Here is a 19,495-nt window from a genome sequence, read left to right on the forward strand (position 1 = left end):
AACATAGTCCATCCACACAGTGAAATTTTACTCAGCCATGAAAAGGAAGGAAACACATAAGCTAGACATAAGCTAAAACGTGGATGAACTTTGAAAACATCATGCTGTGTGAAAGAAGTTAGACGCAAAAGGTCACATGTTACATGAGTCCACTTATATGAAATGTCCAGAGCAGGCAAATCCACAGAGACAGAAAGCAGATCGGTGGTGGCCGGGGGCTTGGGGCCTAGGGATGGAGAGTGACTGCTAATGGGGACAGGATTCCCTCTCTGGATGACAAAAAACATCCTGGAATTAGACGCAGTGGTTGGACAGCATGGTGAATGTAATAAATGCCCCTGATTTGTATACTTTAAAAGGGTTAATTTTATATTATGTAAGTTCATCTCAATTTTTTTAAAAAAGGAAAAAAACAGCAGCTCTTCATTGCACAGATGGTGGAGGGTGGGAGTTGGGGCAGAGCCTCTAGAGCCAGGGGACCGGGTTCGTTCTCTCTCCCCTACCTCTACTTCCTGGCTGGGTGACTCCAGGCAAGTCACTCCCTCTCTGTGTACTTCAGTTCCCTCATCTGTAAATGGATGAACAGTGGTACCCATATCATAGGGGAAAAAAATAATAAAACAATACACGTGAAAAGCATAGTGCTGAAAAGGGCTCAAAACATGTTAAGTTATATTTTAAAACATTAATATGTTTCCTTTAAAAAAAAATCAGGGACTTCTCTGGTGTCCAGTGGCTAAGATTCCGTGCTTCCAATGCAGGGGGCCCAGGTTCCATCCTTGGTCAGGGAATAAGGATCCCACATGCCATGGGGCATGGCCAGAAAGAAGAAAAAGAAAAAATTACGCTGAATGAAAGAAGCCAGACACAAAAGGACAAAAGCTGAATGATTTCACTTATATGAGGTCCCTATTACCATCTGAGCCACCTAGGGCTTCCCAGGTGGCTCAGATGGTAAAGAATCTGCCTGCAGTGAGGGAGACCTGGGTTCAATCCCTGTATCAGGAAGATCCCCTGGAGTAGGAAATGGAAACCCACTGCAGTATTCTTGCCTGGAGAACTTCATAGATAGTATAGCTCATGGGGTTGCAAAGAGTCAGGCATGACTGAAGCGACTGAGCATGCACAGAGCAGTCAGATTCATGAGACAGAAAGTGTTTAAAATGATGGGTGTCAGAGACTGGGGAGAGGGGAAGATGGGGAATTAGTGTTTGATGTGGGCAGGGTTTCAGCTGTGAAGATGAAAAAGTTGCGGAGATGAATGGTGGTGATGGTGCGGTGCTCAGTCGTGTGTGACTCTTGTGACCCCATGGACTGTAGCCTGCCAGGCTCCTCTGCCGCTGGGATTTCCCAGGCAAGAATACTGGAGTAGGGTACCATTTTCTCCTCCAGGGGATCTTCCCCAACCAGGGAAGATCAAACCTGCATCTCTGGAGTGTCCTGCATTGGCAGGCAGGTTCTTTACCAGCAGTGCCACCTGGAAAGCCCATGGTAAGGATGGCTACACCACAGTGTGAATGTACTTAGTGCCACTGATTTGTACACCTACAAACGGTTCAGATGGCAAATATTATGTTCTGTATATTTTATTCCAATTTGAAAAAGAAAAAGCTGGAAGCTACAGTCTGTATCAATCACCTTACTGAGCAGGGACACTAAAGGCATCTGCTGAAGTGCTGACACCAAGGACTCTCAGGCACTTGTTATCAGGAAGACAAACATCTTCCATCAGGCCTCTTTCCCTGACTGTGGGATCTTAGCACATGATTCCCTGTGGTCTGAGCTGTTCCCTGTGCACCGGACTCTCCAGGTTGGAGATTTTGAATTTGGCTCTTTACCAACTGTACTTCATTTGTTGAAAGCTGGGAACTATTAGATTCCAATTATAAATCCTCCAGAACTTTCTGGAATTCCTTCCTGCCTTTTCTCTCAATCTCAATGGAAAAATCTAAAATCTACACAGGATGGGACTTCCCTGGCTGTCCAGTCGTTAAGACTCTGAGCTTCCATTGCAGGGGGCGAGAGGGAACTAAGATCCCACATGGCCGCACAGCATGGTCAAATAAATAAATAAAACAAAATAAAATCTACAGAGTAAATGGGCTTCCCTGGTGGCTCAGTTAGTAAAGAATCCATCTGCAATGCAGGGGACCCGGGTTTGATCCCTGGGTCAGGAAGAACCCCTGGAGGAGGGCATGGCGACCCCCTCCAGTATTCTTGCCTGGGAAATCCCACAGACAGAGGAGCCTGGCAGGCTACAGTCCACGGGGTCACAAAGAGTCGGACATGACTGAGTGACTAAACCACCAACACAGAGTAAATATCCACTTCCAAGCCCTGCACACACTCACAATTTGCAGGAATTTCAATCTCCCAACAGGAAGGACCCAGACATACGAAGGCACCCAGTGTGGAGTCCTCCTCAGTTTCCTTAAATGATGAACTGTGTCCCTTTATCAGGATCTTGAACGTGTAGCGGAAATGGGGATGTACAAACTTTTCATTTTCAAGAAATGTGAATTTCCCAGAAAGTCATGAGTTCAGAGCACAATACACCTTTGCTCAAGCTTCAGGCTGGACAGTCCACCATGCTCAGTTCCTTTTCCCCAACTGAGCTAATACTACTTAATATTTTCCTCAAGCTCAATCATTTAATTTTTTACCTTAAATAAATTTAGCCTTATCCCTAGGCGCCCAGGTGGCACAGTGGTAAAGAATCCACCTGCCAATGCAGGAGATACAAGAGTTATGGGTTCGATCCCTGTGTGGGGAAGATCCCCTGGAGAAGGAAATGGCAACCCACTCCAGTATTCTTGCCTGGGAAATTGCAAGGACAGAGGAGCCTAGCGGGCTACAGTGCATGGGGTCACAAAGAGTCAGACATGACTGAATGACTGAGCATGCATGCGCACACACACACGCACACGCGCACACACACACGCACACACACACACACACACACAAATACTGGGTGACAATACCCATGAGATACAGGGTAACTTTAACATAAAATACATTATATTAAAGATGTGTGCTTTGTGCTTGGTCGATCAGTTGTGTATTATTAAAGACATGGCCACCATAATTTCACGATTGCCTTAGATACAGTGTGCGTATACTTTTCATAACACAAATATTTCGAAAATAATTTAAAGCACTTCTCTCTTCCTCCAAAAGTATTTTTGACTTATTCCTTTAAAAATTAACTCAAGTTAAAAAAAAAAAAAAGAAAATTAACTCAAGTAGATAAACAACAAAGTCCTACTGTATAGCACAGGGAACTATATTCAATATCTTGTAATAAACTATAATGGAAAATAATTTGAAAAAGAATATATACATGTATATAATATTGTGTATGTATATATATATACCATTTTGCTATATACCAGAAACTAACATTTACAACATTGTAAATCAACTATATTTCTACTAAAAATAAATAAATAAATAAAAACTAACTGAAGTAATTTTTTTGAATATGGTGTTTGGACTCTGCCCTCAGGTTAAAGACAAAAAGAACCATCAGCAAATACTAAATTCTAGTGAGTAGGTTTTCTTTGGGGGAAGTGTGGGTTAGCAATTCTGAAATTCCTTTCTATTTATTCCAGGATTGATCAAAGAAGTGAACACACTGGGGATCATGGTGGGGAGGTCCACACTGTTGGAGGAAGGAGTTATATGTCTGTGATGTTGGATCCAGTTTGGAGGTGTCTGTGTAAATTCCAGGGTTTTGATACAGAAATGGGTGTGAGTTTGGGCGCTCTCAAAATACTGCTATTTTTAAAATGGATAACCAACAAGGACCCAGTGTATAGCACAGGGAACTTTACTCCATATTATATAACAACCTAAATGGGGAAAGAATTTCAAAAAAAATAGATATATGTATACATATAGCTGAATCACTTTGCAAGACACCTGAAACTAATCGTTAATCAACTATGTTGGTGGTGGTGGTGGTGTTTAGTTGCTCAGTCGTGTCCAATTCTGTGACCCCACGGACTCTAGCCTGCCAGGCTCCTCTGTCTATGGGATTTCCCAGCCAAGAACACTGGAGTGGGTTGCCATTTCCTTCCCCAGGGGATCTTCCCAACCCAGGGATCAAACCCACGTCTTCGACATCACCATGCAGATTCTTTACCACTGAGCCACCAGGGAAGCCCTAATCAACTGTACTCCAGTATAAATAATAGCGTTTTTTTTTTTTAAAGAAAAAAAAGAGGTGCAGGGGTGGGTGAGTGGGTATGAATGCACACACCCCCACTTTCCTGCTCTGTCCACTGACAGAGCTCAGAAACAATGACATCCTAGTAGCAATGAGCACACTCAGCTCCCTGATTCCGGCTTTATGATTTTTTAAAAATTTTTAATTGGAGGATTTCATTATTTCTTTACACTGTTGTGTTGGTTTCTGCCAAACATCAATGTGAATCAGCCATAAATATACATATACCCCCTCCCTCTTTAGACTCCCTCCCACCCCAGTCCCATCTCATCCCTCTAGGTCATCACAGAGCACTGGACTGAGCTGCCTGTGTTATACAGTAACTTCCCACGGGCTATCTACTTTACACATGGTAGTGGATATATGTGAATGCTAAAAATATGGACTGCTTAACGAATTTGCCTGTTACCCTTGGGTGGAGGCCATGCTAATCTTCTCTGTATTGTTCCAATTTTAGCGTATGTGCTCCAGCTTTCAGCTTTAAATACTATTATCCACTAAAAGAATGAAGGCTTTCTTGGAGAAGTGGCTCATTTCAGGGATGGAGCAGGGAAAGTATAACGGTGGACCTGGAGTTACTATATGACCCAGTAATTCCCCTGCTGATACAAACATACACACCTAAGATAAATGAAGACCTTCATCCACACAAAAACTTGTATGTGAATGTCCATCCAGCATTACTCTTATAACTAAAAGGTGGAAATAACCCACATGGCCATCAACAGGTGAACAAATAAATAAAACATGAGCTCATCCATACAGTGAAATATTACTCAGCCATGAAAAGGAGTGAAGCACCAATTCATGCTACAACAGGAATGGATCTCAAAAATGTTGTGCTGAGTGGATGAAAGGAGATATAAAAGGCCACATCTTATATGATTCCATTTTTATGAAATGTCCAGAAAAGGCAAATCCATAGAGACAGAAGGTAAATGAGTGGTGACCTGAGGAAAAGGAGGAATAGGGATGATAGTCAATGGGTATGAGGCTTTTTTTGAAGTGATGAAAATGTCCTGGACTTATATCGAGGTGATAGATGTACAACTCTGTGACTATAACTAATAAATTGCTAAATTATACACTTTAAGAGGGTGAAATTTACGGTACATGATTATATCTCAATAAAATTATATCTCAGTTTTAAAAAAGCACACAAAGCATCTGACATCCAACACTCAGGCAGAAATCAGTAAATCTAAAATTACTGTGAAATTAAATATGTATTTCCAGGGACTTCCCTGGTGGTCCGGTGACTCCATGCTCCTGGTGCAGGGGACACAGGTTCAATCTCTGGTCCAGGAAGATTCCACATGCCACGGAGCAAATAAGTCTGTATGTAACAACTACTGAACCTGTGCTCTGCAACAAGAGAAGCCATCACAGTGAGAAACCTGCATGCAGCAATGAAGACCCAGTGCAGCCAAAAATAGATTAAATAAATTATTTTTTTTTAAAAAAGTGTATTTTCAAAAAGTGAGCATGGAACCAAAAAAAAAGAAAAAAGTGCTCAAAAATAATGGGCTTCCCAGGTGGCACTAGTGGTAAAGAACCCACCTGCCAATGTAGAAGACATAAGAGACTTGGGTTCAGTCCCTGGATGAGGAAGATCCCCTGCAGAATGAAGTGGCAACCCACTCCAGTATTCTTGCCTGGAAATCCCATGGACAGAGGAACCTGGTGGGCTACAGTCCATGGGGTTGAAAAGAGTTGGACACGACTGAAGCGACTTAACACAACACAACAATGACAAGGACATGGACTACAGACACAGGAGCCAGCCTGAACAGGCTGCCATGGGCCAAATCTGGGACAATTTGCACATCAAAATTAAGACAGTAAGAAAAGAATCTGGAAAAGAGTAGATATATGTATATATATAACTGAATCAGTTTGCTGTACACCTGAAACTAACACAACATTGTCAATCAACTCTATTCCAATATAAAATAAATTTTTTTTTAAAAAGTTAAGAGAGGGACTTCCGTGGTGGTCCAGTGGTTAAGACTCTGTGCTCCAAATGCAGGAGGCCCAGGTTCCATCCCTGGTCAGGGCACTAGATCCTGTTTGCCACAACTAAAAATCCTGCGTACACCAGTGAAGATCCATATGCCACAACTAAGACCGGGCGTAGTCAAAGAAAAAATAATTTTAAAAATTAAGAGAGTAAGAGATTATCATCTGTGGAGGACAGTCAGTACCTGTGAATTCACACAGCTACAAATACACTTCCAGTCGAAAGCCATAAAAAGTATCGAAGGAAAGAAGGAATTAGAAAACCATCATTTGGCAAGCATCATAGGAAAATAATAACTAATTGAGGTGAGACTCACCAGGAGATCCTAACATGATCTGCATGTAACTCTCTATGGGATACTTTTTCATTACAAAGGGCAAGAAAGTAAGTTTGCAGAGAAGAAACCCATCAGAAAGTAACTTTGCAGAGAAGAAATCCATCTGCTCTCACCTTTAACAAGTCATCAGTGTATCCAGTGCCTCCTGATATCACCCGTGCAGAAGGACACAACATCACTTCTGTGGGATTCTTGCCCCAGACACACAGCCTCCGGTCTAGTCTTGAGGAAACACCCCCCCAAGGCATTCTCCAAGAACAGTTCTTAGCCAACAATGTCATCTGTGAGACTCAAAGGAAGACTGAGGAACTTTCCAGATCACAAGGGATTAAAGAAATGGGACGACTGAACCCTAGGCACAATCCAGAATTCTCTTTCGCCATGAAAAATTTTAATAGGATAGTGGGCAACATCTGAATCAGAGCTGTATATTATAGAATTGTATCAGTGTTCAAGGAGTCTGATTTCAATCACTGTGCTGAGGTTGTTTTAGGAAATATACAGTGACATATTTAAAGATAAAGGGGTCTCATGTCTGCAACTGACTCCTAAATGACACAAAGCATGACAGTTCCTCAAAATATGAAACACAGAATTATCATATGAGGCAACCATGCCACTTCAGGGTGTATACCCACAAAAACTGAAAGCAGGGTCTTGAAGAGATACTCCCTGTTCATGTTCATACCTGTGTTACTCACAGGAGCTAAAATTTAGAAGCAACCCGAGTGTCTACTGACCCATTAATGGATAAGCAAAATGTGGTATATACATGCAATGGACTATTAATCAGCCTTAAAGAGGAAGGAAATTCTGACATGTTACTGTATGAGTGAACCTTGAAAACATTATGCTAAATGAAATAAGCCAGACACAGAAGGACAAAACTGGATGGTTCGACTTATATGAAGTCCCTAGTGTAGTCAGAGTCTTGGTGACAGGAAGTACAATGATAGTTGCCAGGGGGTATGGGGAGAGGAGAGAATGGGTAGTTAGGGTTTAATGGCAATGGAGTTTCAGTTTGGGAAGATGAAAAAGTTCTGGAAATGAATGATGGTGATGGATGCAAAACAATGTGAATGTACTTAATGCCATTGAACCGCACACTTAATAACAGTTAATGTGGTAAAGTTTATGTTATATATATTTTACCACAACTAAAAAATTACTTAGCAGTAATAAAATATTTTAAGCTATATTTATCTACCTACCTATCTATTTATCTGTGTGCTCAGTCACATCTAACTCTTTGTGACCCCATGGACTATAGCCTGCCAGGTTCCTCTGTCCATGGAATTTTTCAAGCAAGAATACTGTAGTGGGTTGCCATTTCATTCTCCAGGGGATCTTTCCAACCCAGGGATCTAACCCGAGTCTCCTACATAGGCAGACAGATTCATTACCACTGAGCCACCTGGGAAGCCCCTAATTATCTATAGAGAAATGCAATATAATGTTAACATTTGGGGAGTCCAGGTGTGAAAAGACTTCTTTGCACTATCCTTATAACTTGTCAAAAAATAATTTTTTTAAATGAATGGGGTTAAAGATGGCTTTCTCTCCCACCACTGCTGAAAGGAGAAATCTCCAGGAAAGACCTTCTTTCAGCATAAGGTAAATAATTTCATCTATCTTTACATCCTGTCAACGACAACCTCATTTTTCCTTACCCTCCTGCCCCTTGCAGCTTGAAATTCTCCTGTCCCCTCTCCGGCTTTTTTTCCCATGGACCTGGCAGCCCTTTCTGGCAACAGAAGATGAAAGGCCAGTAATTAAAAGAATCTGCGACTTCCCTGGTGGTCCCGTGGTTAAGAATCTGCCTGCCAATGCAGGGGACACCAGTTCAATCCCTGGTCCAGGAAGAATCCACATGTAGCAGAGCAACTAAGCCCATGTGCCACAACTACTGAAGATGTCACCCTAGAGCCTGTGCTTGGCAACAAGAGAAGCCACTGCAGTGAGAAGCCTGCACACTGCAACTAGAGAGTAGCCCCACTCTCCACAGAGAAAGCCCATGCACAGCAATGAAGACCCAATGCAGCCTAAAATAATTTTTTTAAAGAATCTTAAAGGAAAAAAATCCATCCCCCAGGTTAAGTGAGGACTTCAAAGGATCCCCTTTATTCATTTAGCGTTTCGCTTGGGGACTTGTCCTCAAAGCGCGACTGCTGTCCATGCGACAGGCCACCCAATGTGCGGGCAAGTCAACTGGTGGAACCATCTCTGTGGGTGGGGGGCTGGGAGACTGCGATGCTGCTAACTCGGTTAGTAACCCAGCCAGGGAAACTCTAGAGGGCATAGGAACCCTCTCGGTGGCCACCATGATGTGATGTGCCAGACGGACACGCAGCAGCCCCCTCCCCCATGGATCCTCTCTTTGCCCCTCTCCCTTCACCTAGCAGACTGGTTCCTGTATGCTGATCACCCTCATCTGCACAGAGTAACTCAAGGGTCACTCCCACTGGGTGATGTTTACCGAGCATTAGTGGGAACAATTGCCCACATCAACTGCTGATGATTCAAAAATCACCTGATGCCAGCAGGGTGTCATGGAGTGGGTCACCTCCTTGTTCTAACCTTTTCTCCTCATGTCCTCTGCGTCCTCACCTACCCCCTCCCCAGCTGGGGGTAAAATAAACTAAGAAAACCATTCCTGGGACTTCCCTGGTGGTCCAGTGGTTAAGAATCTGCCTTCCAATGCAAGGGATGTGGGTCTGATCCCTGGTGGGGGAACTAAGTTTCCACATGCCTCAGGGCAACCAAGCCCATGTGCTGAAACTAGAGAAGCCTCCGCACTGCAGTGAAGACCCAGCACAGCTGAAATTTAAAAAGAAAAGAAAATCATCATTGAAGATACACACACATCACATGGCCAGCATCCCCAGAGAGGCGTCCACAGGCTCATCAAAGACCCTGAGAGGGGCATCCTTGATGCTTTATTCTTGGGGAGCAAACCCTGAAGCCCCCAGTGCCAGTGCCAAGGGGAAGAGGAAGGATTGGGAGAGAAGACAGCTGTCCCTCCCCCCACAGATACACCAGTGCAGGCTGAGCAAAAGCAGCCAGTGTGAGAGGACCATGGAGCCTGTGCCATCTCCTTTGCTTGCAGCTTGAGACTACGCAATACCCATCTGCGGTGACAGAGCTCAGGAAGCAGCTGCCTACAGGGCAGGATGAGGCGATGGGGGGCAGGGGGGTGGGTACTGAGCAGGAAAGAATGTTCTGGGGTGATGGGAATCAAACAACTATCTTGCTCAAAGCATTAGTGACATGGGCATAGATACTTTTTTATTTTAATTTTTTTTTTTTGCCACACAGCATGGTATACAGGGATCTTCTTGGGCCAGGAATTGAACCCAAGTCCCCTGCAGTGGAAGCGTCTTAACCATTGGACCACCAGGGAAGTCCTAGGCTTAAATACTTTTCACCAAAGTGATAGGGGCATTGAAGACGTGGGTACATGACTTTATACAAATGATTCCCCAATTTTAAGAAGGGTAATGGTGGGAGAGGAATAGCTACACTTTTCATTTGAAGTTAGGAAAAGTTAGGAAAGCTAAATTCTTGGCCTCTGAATACTTTCTGCTCCAAAAGGTCTGGACGGTTCTCCTAGGAGGGAGGGTAGCAGTGCACCCCAAGTCCGCCAGGCACATACCATGAAAGGAAAGGGACTTGGGCGCCCCAGACAACACAATGTCTACACCCCATCTACTTGACAAGACCCTGCCACTCGGCCACATCTGACCGATTTCCTTGACCCCACAACAAAGACCCCCTTTGTTCCCTGGTTAATATCCTTAGCAGGTGTGTCTAGACTCACTGTGGCAGTAATTGTCCCGTGATGCCACCAGGACCTGTGACCTGGTTCCTCCTTGCCCTGCTTGGTCAGGGAAGGCTCCAGACATCCCCAAGCTAAGGGGTCCCAGCCCGTGACACCCACCTGAGCCTCCTAGGGAGAGACACACCCAGAGCAAGCATCCCATGCTCACCACCCAAGACCTGTGAGGAGATGTGACACTTGAAAAATGCACTCCCCTCCTGCTTGAGGTGCAAGAGGAAAGGGGGGGTGCCCCTCTGTCAGATGAGAAAGAGAAGAGAAAGAGACAGGGAGAGTCAGACAGACAGAGAGAGAAAGAAGTGGGGAGAGGGAGAGAGAAAGGAGGGAGCAAAAGTCAGAGATGGAGAGAGAAGGGGAGAGAGAGAGAGAGCTTGAGCGACAGAGACAGGGAAAGACAGAAACCCAGAGAGGCCACGGGAAACTGAAGGAGAGAGAGACAGAAGGGAAGAGAGATGTGAAGAGAGAAGGGGAAAAGCAGAGGTCCAGGGAGCAAGAAACAGAGAAAGAGAGACACCAGAGAGAAACCAAGAGAGAGAGACGTGGAGAGACAGACTGAGAGGAGTGATTTGGTCCCTGGGAGAGGAGAAGGAATTCCCTCCCCAAGTGGCAGCTTAAGCTTCAGGAAAAGGCAGTTGGGACAGGAGGTGACTGCTGCTCACCTCCCCTCACCCAACACCCATCTTCAGCTTGAGGTGATGACATCAGTGGTTGCCCACAACTAATGTCTGGACCACACCAAGAGCACTTCTAGGCATATTTTCTTCAGGAATGGGTTAGACCCATCCAGTGGCTACACCACTCCCATGGGCAAATCTGTTTCTTCCAGAGTAACTGAAAAGCACCACCAGCAGCTCCAAGTTACCCCATGGGCGGATCCTGCAGATGCCCTGCTGTACAGAAGGTGTGGGTTGTTGTTTAGTCGCTCAGTCATGTCCGACGCTTCGTGACCCCATGGACTGTAGCCCACCAGGCTCCTCTGTCCATGGGACTTTCCAGGCAAGAATACTGGAGTGCAAAGGCATGGGCCCCAACTGCAACTGCGTTGACACCAAGTTCTAGAATAGGCAGAACGCATCTATGGTAGCCATAAAGTCTGCAGAGAGGTCTGCACCTGGTGGGGGGCAGGAGGCGGTGGGAGTAGCTGGGAAAGGACATAAGGAGCTTCTGCAATGCAGAAGAGCAGAGAAGGGGCTGAGAATGTTCTAGATCTCAATCTGGACTCAGGCACCACAGAAGTGCACAGGCGTCAAACATCATGGAGTTAAGACAGCTACGTGCACTCAGGGTACGTGTGGGCGGCTCCAGCTTTTTAAAAGGGAAACGATCAGGTCTGGGAAGGCTGGCATCTTTTTAGCTGGGCAATGGTGGAGAACCCTCTCTGTCTGTCTCATAAAGTAAACGAAGAAAATTGAAAGACTTCTAGAGGCGAGGTCTGGAGAGAGGGTTGACTGAAATAGAAAGTGGATCTCCCCTCTGGCAGCAGGAGGAAAAGCTTCCATCCTTCACCATCTGAGTCCTGATGTTCCGAGGGATTTCGAAAGATTGTTTAATTGATTTTTCTCCTATTTAGATGCAGATCATAGTGTCTGGGGGCCCGGGAATTCAGACACACGGCTTTGTGTCCACTCAGCCCCGTGAAGACTCCTGTCTGAAACTCGCACAAAGCCAGACACACACGTCTTGAGAAACACGCTGTTTCCTTTTTGTCTGGGGCTCCAGGGAGCGGGTGCAACGAGCAGGGCGTCAGACACGCTCCCATCTGTGGAGTCCCGGGGATCCCGTCCCTCTGTCCTGCTTCCAAAGTGAGGTGAAATTGTTTTAAAAAAGGGAAATGAATGTGGCTGAGATTTTGAGGTCTGGAAGAAGGGTGATAAAAAAAAGTGGGGGTTTCCCAACTAGGTATTGACACACTGAGGTTTCAACTTGGATTTTCCTCCAAATTCAGGGCTCTGGAGTGGAAAGCCAGGGCGAGGGGTGCTTTAAATCAAGTAGCTAATGGGCTAGGATTAACAATAATTTGGCTCCGGTCTCTGCAGACCTGATTTATATAAGGAGACAACGTTTCTCTCTTTCTCTCTGCCCATTGTTCCCCAGTCTGTCTCTCCAAATGCCCCAGCTGACAAAGAAACTAAAAGGCTTGGGACAACAGGAAAGATTCCCCCCTCCCCGCCCTCAATATGCAGTCTTTGCTTCCTTCAGCTGCCAGAAGGCAACACAGAGGATCACTGCAATCCCCTCTACAAGCTTGCCACAATTCCCAATATCCCTGCCTGGTCCTCCCTAAACCTGGCTGGGGCATGGGACACTTTTGAAGAAAGACCATTCTGGTTTCTGAGCTGGATGACCTCAAATAACTCTCCATAGGACTCAGTTTCCATCTGTAAAGTGGGCACAAGAATAAACACACCTAAGGGTTGTTGAAAGAACTCAGTGCTCTAGGCAGAAAAAATGCCTGGCGCAGAGCAAGCACTCAACAAACATTACAGCGGTAACTATCTCAGCAGGAATATCTATCAGACTCATGACATCTCTCTCCAGGAAGCTTCATGGGAGATGCTCTCTTCGTAGGTTCCTTGCTTTCTTTGGCACCAAATATTGCCAGGGGAAGCCCAGCCTGATTCCTCCCCTCTGGATTCAGTTACCTGGACCGCAATCCAGCTGGCATTCACAGTGTGTTCCCCAAAAGGGCCGAATCCTGAAAAAAAAGTAAAAGCAGCACATCACCACCCAGTGGTCCCTCCTGGCCTGCCCAGGGCCAGGCGGCTGCGTGTATCCACAAGAACGGAGCACGAAGCTTCGGGAGCAGCCATCCCCTGGGACAATGTCAGGGGCCTGGTCCAAGTTCTGGGGTGCCCCCAGTGGTCCCTTCAGAGCACCTTGCCACATAACTGTTCTTAACTGAAGTTGTGAGTCCTTTCTTGTTCTCACTCTCACCTGACCTTGTGCTGGCAAGGGGCCAGTGCTCTCTTTTTGCCCCAGAAAAGGCTGACTCTGTTCCCCTCTCAGCTTCTTCCTCTATCCTTGATCTCCAAATATAACTATTTTATCACTGTCTCTGTGCACCTTTCCTGGACTCTGGAATTATAGGGCTGGAGGTGCTCCATGATTCATGGTCTGATAAGGAATGCCCCTTAAGTGATGTACGTGGGTATCTCCCAGGTCAGGCTGTCCAGGCACCAACCCATCATCCTCCTCCCTAGTCACTGGGCCCCATTTATTTACAAACCAGACTGTACCTGAGGATGTGCCAGGTGCTCTGCATGCCCTGTGGCCTTCAGCCCCCCTGTGCCTCCTTTTCAGACAAGGGTGTTTTCTGACTGAAGCACAGAGAGGTGAAACCAGCTGTCTGAGATCACACAGCCAGAAGACGGAAGAGCACGCATTCAAACCCAGACCCAGCAGAGTCTGTGCTCTGCCTCTTCTGACCAACCCAAACACACTATCTAAAAAATAAATCTCTTGAAGAGAGGCTGTCCTTGATCACGTGTCATGGGTCACTCCAGCTGGGCCAAGTGTCCCAAGAGGTATCATGGCCCTGGGAGGAATACTGTGCCCTAGAACAGCAGGGGGCCCCCAAGTAGGGTCAGAATCTCTCTACCCCTTTCCTCCTCCTGCATGGACCAAATACGGGTCCCAGCTCAGCCACTGGGAAGGGGACCTCTGTGAGCCTCGGTTTCCCCTTCTGTAAAATGAGACGGTAAAGATGTAATAACCTCAGGCCAGAAAAATGCCCCTCCCAGGGCCTGCGCCAGAGTCAGCCCTAAAGTAATAAATAAGCAGACACAGGAGGCCTGCAGGGGAAAGTGACCCTCTGGCAACTTGACACACCTGCCAGGTAAGTGGCTTCTTCTATCTTCCGAGGAATTACAGGACCAGCCCGGACCTTCCTGGGCCACACACCACCTGTTGAATCTCAGCCGGATTTCTCACTCTCACCCCTCATGACGGGTCCCCCCGCCCCCACCCCCTGCACAGGCCCGGCGGAAGTTGACGCCCACGAGGCTCCGAGGCGGAGTCTCTCGGAGGGGGAGGAGCAGTTAGTTTCGGGGAGTTGGTGACATAGGAGTGAGGCGGGGGGGGGGTGCGGGGGGCGGAGAAGGCTTATCCACAAACAGCCCGGACAGGAAAGATTTTGACCAAGACAGTCCCTGAAACAACCGGAAGAACGGCCGGCACCCGAGGTCCCCCGAGCTCCGCCTGCCCCTGCCTCGGCGGAGTAGCCCCTCATTAGCGCAGGGCTCGGGGAGCAGTGTCTGCCAAGGCGTTCATTTGTCACCGGGGCACTTCCTGCCCTCAAATCGGCCTTTGTCCCCTGGGACCGGGGGTGGTGACAAACCCGACCTCGGGAGGGCAGACACAACAAACAGGTGTCCGGAGGGTCACTGTCCCCAACCGGGGAAGGAAGGACGCCAGAGGGGCCTGCTCCGTGCGGGGCGTTTGCCAGGACCCCCACGTCCTTGGCTGCCCCGACCCCTGACAGTGGGACCACAGGGGCGCCCCCTTCTCCACGTTCTCTGTTTCGCGCGGACTGTGCTGGGCTCCCGCGGGCGATGACACCTTCCAAGCATGAGGCGACTCCTAGCACCTGCCCCACCCGGGCCGCCGCGTCCCTCCTGGCGACGCGCCCCGCTGCCTCCCGAGCCGCCCCACCCAGCCCTGCCCCGGGCCGCTGCCGCCGCGGCCGCCATCCGCGCGATGCCCTCGTACCCGTCACCACCACCGCCTTCCTGGGCTGCTCCATGGCGGGCTCAGGCTGTGCCTCTGACCGGTTCCAGGTCCGCACTGGCGAGTCAGCTGCCGCCGCTCGGCCCCGCGCCGCCCCCGCCCCCGCGCCCGGCCCCGCCCCCGCTCGGCCCCACCCCGCGCCAGGCCCCCGCCCCGCCCCGCCCCGCCCCGCCCCGCCCGGCCCCGCCCCCGCCCCCGCCCCCGCCCGGCCCCGCCCCCGACTGGGCCGCCGGGCGTGCGCGTCCCCGGACCCGAGGCGCAGCGTGCGCGCCGCATCCATAGCTCTACGCTGAGGAGTGCGTGGGTCCTCTCGGTCCCCAACCTGTTTCCCCACCTGGAGGATTCGGACGGTTAGTCTCGCAGACTGTGGCCTCTCGAACTCACTGAGTCATGCCTTGGGGACGAGCTGATCATTTAGTCCACAAATGTTCACTGATCGCTTGCTGTGAATTATATCCGAGCCCCCCCACCCCATCTCCCTGTGAGTAAGGCTCGTTTATTCGGCCCCTTTGACAGATGAGAAAACAGGCATAGTTCAGAAAGCCACTCACCTAAAGCCTCCTGGGGCCACAGATGCGGCATTCAGACCAGGAGTTTGAGGTGGGGAACGAAATAAAGTGAAAACACGGCACAACTGGGTGGGGGCTAAAGCAGGCTTCTATGTTGATAAGGAGGCTGATGTGGCCCCAGAGACCACTGGGGCCTGCTTCCCTTCCCCTGCTTGTTTCTCCAGTACACAGCTGCTCTAACCCCAGCAGTCCTCCAAGGGCCCAACCTCAGGGCCTTTGCACTTGCTGTTTCCTCTGCCTGGAACATGTTCTGAAGATTCCTGTGAAACCAAATGCTTCTCCTTCAGAACTCAGCTGGAACATAAACTCCTCCTAGGTGTCCGCCTCACCTTGGCTGAAATCCCTACCCCACTTCACCACCACCCTAGTAGGTGTGACCTGTCCTTGTTCCACTCTCTTCAGAGTAGCAATCACGTTCAGAAATCACCCCTTTAGAGGAATTGCTGTTCTGGTTTATTTCCCACTTCCTGCCCTAAATTCCAGAGCAGGGGCATGTCTCCATTAGAGCCTTGTACCTGGCACACAGTAGGTCCCTAGTCGACGTTCGTCAGAGGTCAGAATTCCTCCCAAGATAGCCAGAAAAATAACGCTGAGTTTCTGGCCGCATCCTTAGAAACAGGGCTCAACCTCGGAGCTGGGTCACTGATCTCTCATTCCAAGCAGACTTGGCCTGGATTAACCAGGGTGCTGACCAAGGACCATCTGTCTCCGACCCAGGCCTCAGAATACCCAATGCAAGATTCTCAGAATTGCCCGAAGGCTTGTTTGCAAGCTCAAGCCCGAGATCACATACTTAGTGGCTATTTTGGTCTCTGGCAGCTTCAGGTAGAATTCAGAAAATCTGAGATCTTGCCTGGGCTGGCTTGGGAGTGAGACCTCAGCCGATGGGAAGAAGAGAACAGAACTAAAATCTTACCAAGAATCAGATTTTATCATTCAAACATGTAATAAGTGTCTGGGATGAAGTGCATGCATCGCTAGAAGCCAGGGCTGTGGAGAGAAACCACAGTGGGTGTCATTTTCCCCCCATTGCACTGGGGAAAAAAGGAAACTGTTAACACCCAGAGTTAATGGTGATCAGAGAAACTGAGTCACACGCTACTGCCACGAGTGACTGGGGATAAAAGTTCGTGTTCACTGGATGCAGTCCCCGTTTAAGTATATCACTAGTGTTCTTTTTTTCTTTTAAGGTCTTAAAAAAAAAAACATTTATTTATTTGGCTGTGCCAGGTTTTACAGAGAAGGCAATGGCACCCCACTCCAGTACTCTTGCCTGGAAAATCCCATGGACGGAGGAGCCTGGGGGGCTGCAGTCCATGGGGTTGCTAAAAGTTGGACACGACTGAGCGACTTCACTTTCACTTTTCCCTTTCATGCACTGGAGAAGGAAATGACAACCCACTCCAGTGTTCTTGCCTGGAGAATCCCAGGGACAGCGGAGCCTGGTGGGCTGCCGTCTATAGGGTCGCACAGAGTCGGACACAACTGAAGCAACTTAGCAGCAGCAGTAGCAGTAGCAGCCAGGTTTTAGTTGCGGCATTCAGGATCTTCGATCTTCGTTGTGGCATGTGGAACCTTTAGTTGTGGCATTCAGGATTTTTATCTGTGGCATTCAAACACTTAGTTGCAGCACGTGGGATCTAGTTCCCTGACCAAGGATCAAACACAGGCCCCCTGCATTGGGAATGAGGGGTCTTAGCCACTGGACCACCAGGGAAGTCCCTAGTGTGTGTTTGTTTGTTTTTAATATCACAAACCCTTGGAAGGAGGAACTGTTCTTATCCCATTTTGCAAGTGAGGAAAAGGAACCTAGAGCCCCTAAGTCATTTGTCCCAAGTCACACATGGAAGGGGCTGGGACTAGGATCAGGAATAACTGAGTCCTTATAGAGGGACAAGCCAGGTGAAAGAAAGTTGGCTGGAAGAGCCAAATTGTGAGTTCACAGTCTGGCTTAGCAACTGTAGCCAGCAGCACAGACCTGTGACACCCCTAGGTAAAGGGAAGGGGAGGAATGGAGAGCTTTTTTTAAAAAAAAAAAACAGATGGTTACATTGGAAAGCCACTCCTGCAAGGTTGTAGCTACTGTGGAAAAGTTTGGCAGTTCTTTAAGAGGTTAAACATACTTACTGAAGGCCCCAGCAATTCTACTCCTAGGGATGCTCCCAAAATAATTACAAATAAGTGTCCAAATACTGTGAAAGTTTTTGAATGTTCATGACAGTACAATTCAGGATCACCAAAAGGGAGAAAAGAAAACAAGTGCTCATTAGCAGATTAAAAAAAAAAAAAAGTTTACTTTCCATTATTCCAAACAATGGAATACTGCTCAATAGTAAATGAAGCACCGACACATGCTACTGCCTGGAGGAACCTTGAAAATATCATGCTGAGTAAACGAAGTCAGACAGGAAAGGTCACATAGTGTATGATTCTAAGTATACAAAATGTCCAGAACAGGCAAATCCATGGAGACAGATAGATTAGTAGTTGTCAGGAGCTAGGGGATGGGGGATAGGATGTGACTGCTAAGGGGAACAGGGTTTCTTGTGAGGGTGATGAAAGCATTCTGAAACTAGATAAGAGGTGATGGTTGTGCAACATGGTGAATGTCTTTGATACCACTGGATTATACACTTTAAAATGGTTGAAGTGTTAAGTGTCATGTGTATTTTGTCATAATGATTTTTTTTTAAAAAGTGTGGAAGCATTGTTGGAACGAAATACAAATGTCAGAGAAAGAAAAGATTTGTTTGCAAATGCAGAAAATATCTGAGGAAGGAAGAGTAGGACACTGATAACAGTGGGGCCTTTGGGGAGGGAACCAAGATGTGGGGGAGGTGAAAGTGGGGGTGGAAGGGAGCTGCTGCTGCTGCTGCTGCTAAGTCGCTTCAGTCGTGTCCGACTCTGTGCGATCCCATAGACGGCAGCCCACCAGGCTCCCCCGTCCCTGGGATTCTCCAGGCAAGAACACTGGAGTGGGTTGCCATTTCCTTCTCCAATGCATGAAAGTGAAAAGTGAAAGTGAAGTCGCTCAGTCGTGTCCGACTCTTTGCGACCCCATGGACTGCAGCCTACCAGGCTCCTCCGTCCATGGGAGTTTCCAGGCAAGAGTACTGGAGTGGGGTGCCATTGCCTTCTCCAGTGGAAGGGAGACACCTCCACATTTCTTCCACTGGTATCACTGACTCGATGGACGTGAGTTTGAGCAAGTTCCGAGAGTTAGTGATGGACAGGGAAGCCTAGTGTGCCACAGTCCATGGGATCACAAAGAGTCAGACATGACTGAGCAACTGAACTGAACTGTACTACTCAGAAATAAAGATGATATGGACACTCTCTTCTTTGAAAAACACCACTGGTTTTTTTTTTGGTCATGCCACATGGCATATGGGATCTTAGTTCCCTGACCAGGGATTGAACTCATACCCCCTGCAATGGAGGTGTGGAGTCTTAACCACTGGACCACCAGGGAAGTCCTAGTTTGTTTGTTTTTTTTATTGTGGTAAAATACACATAAACTTGACCGTTTTAAGTGTACAGTTCAGCAATGTTTAAAAGAACATTCTTCACATTGTGGTGCAACCAATCTTCAGAACTCTTCTTGTTTTGGCTGCGCTGAGTTTTCGTCACTTTGCTTGGGCTTTCTCTGGTTGCAGCAAGTGGGATGACTCTGTTGTGGTGTGCAGGCTCTGGGCTTGTGGGCTTCAGTCGTTGCATGCAGCGCATGGGCTGAGTGGTTGTGGCGCACGGGCTTAGTTGCGTGCAGCATGCGAAATCTTCC

General features: G+C 47.7%; 1 protein-coding gene and 1 pseudogene across 7 annotated transcripts in view; both read right to left on the minus strand.

The window, feature by feature from the left end:
- PGPEP1 (pyroglutamyl-peptidase I) overlaps positions 1 to 15,249 on the minus strand; it is a 34,522-nt gene extending 19,273 nt beyond the window's left edge. For 4 of the 7 annotated variants that reach the window (XM_081496328.1, XM_081496326.1, XM_081496321.1 and 1 more), the window contains exons 1-2: positions 15,128 to 15,249; positions 13,063 to 13,115 (exon numbers count right to left, since the gene is read on the minus strand). In XM_081496328.1, the coding sequence (XP_081352454.1) occupies positions 13,063 to 13,115; positions 15,128 to 15,161 (87 nt within the window). In that variant the 5' untranslated portion in view covers positions 15,162 to 15,249. Of the gene's footprint in view, positions 1 to 5,468; positions 5,594 to 8,255; positions 9,403 to 13,062; positions 13,116 to 14,248; positions 14,383 to 15,127 lie in introns of those variants that run through there. The other 3 variants (XM_081496327.1, XM_081496322.1, XM_081496325.1) reach the window with 2 other exon arrangements.
- Positions 4,603 to 4,716, minus strand: LOC145511785 (U6 spliceosomal RNA; annotated as a pseudogene).
- Positions 15,250 to 19,495: the final 4,246 nt, after the last annotated feature.

This window comes from Giraffa tippelskirchi, chromosome 6, assembly GCF_054371585.1.
Source record: "Giraffa tippelskirchi isolate mGirTip1 chromosome 6, T2T-mGirTip1v1.2.pri, whole genome shotgun sequence".
NCBI lineage: Eukaryota > Metazoa > Chordata > Mammalia > Artiodactyla > Giraffidae > Giraffa > Giraffa tippelskirchi.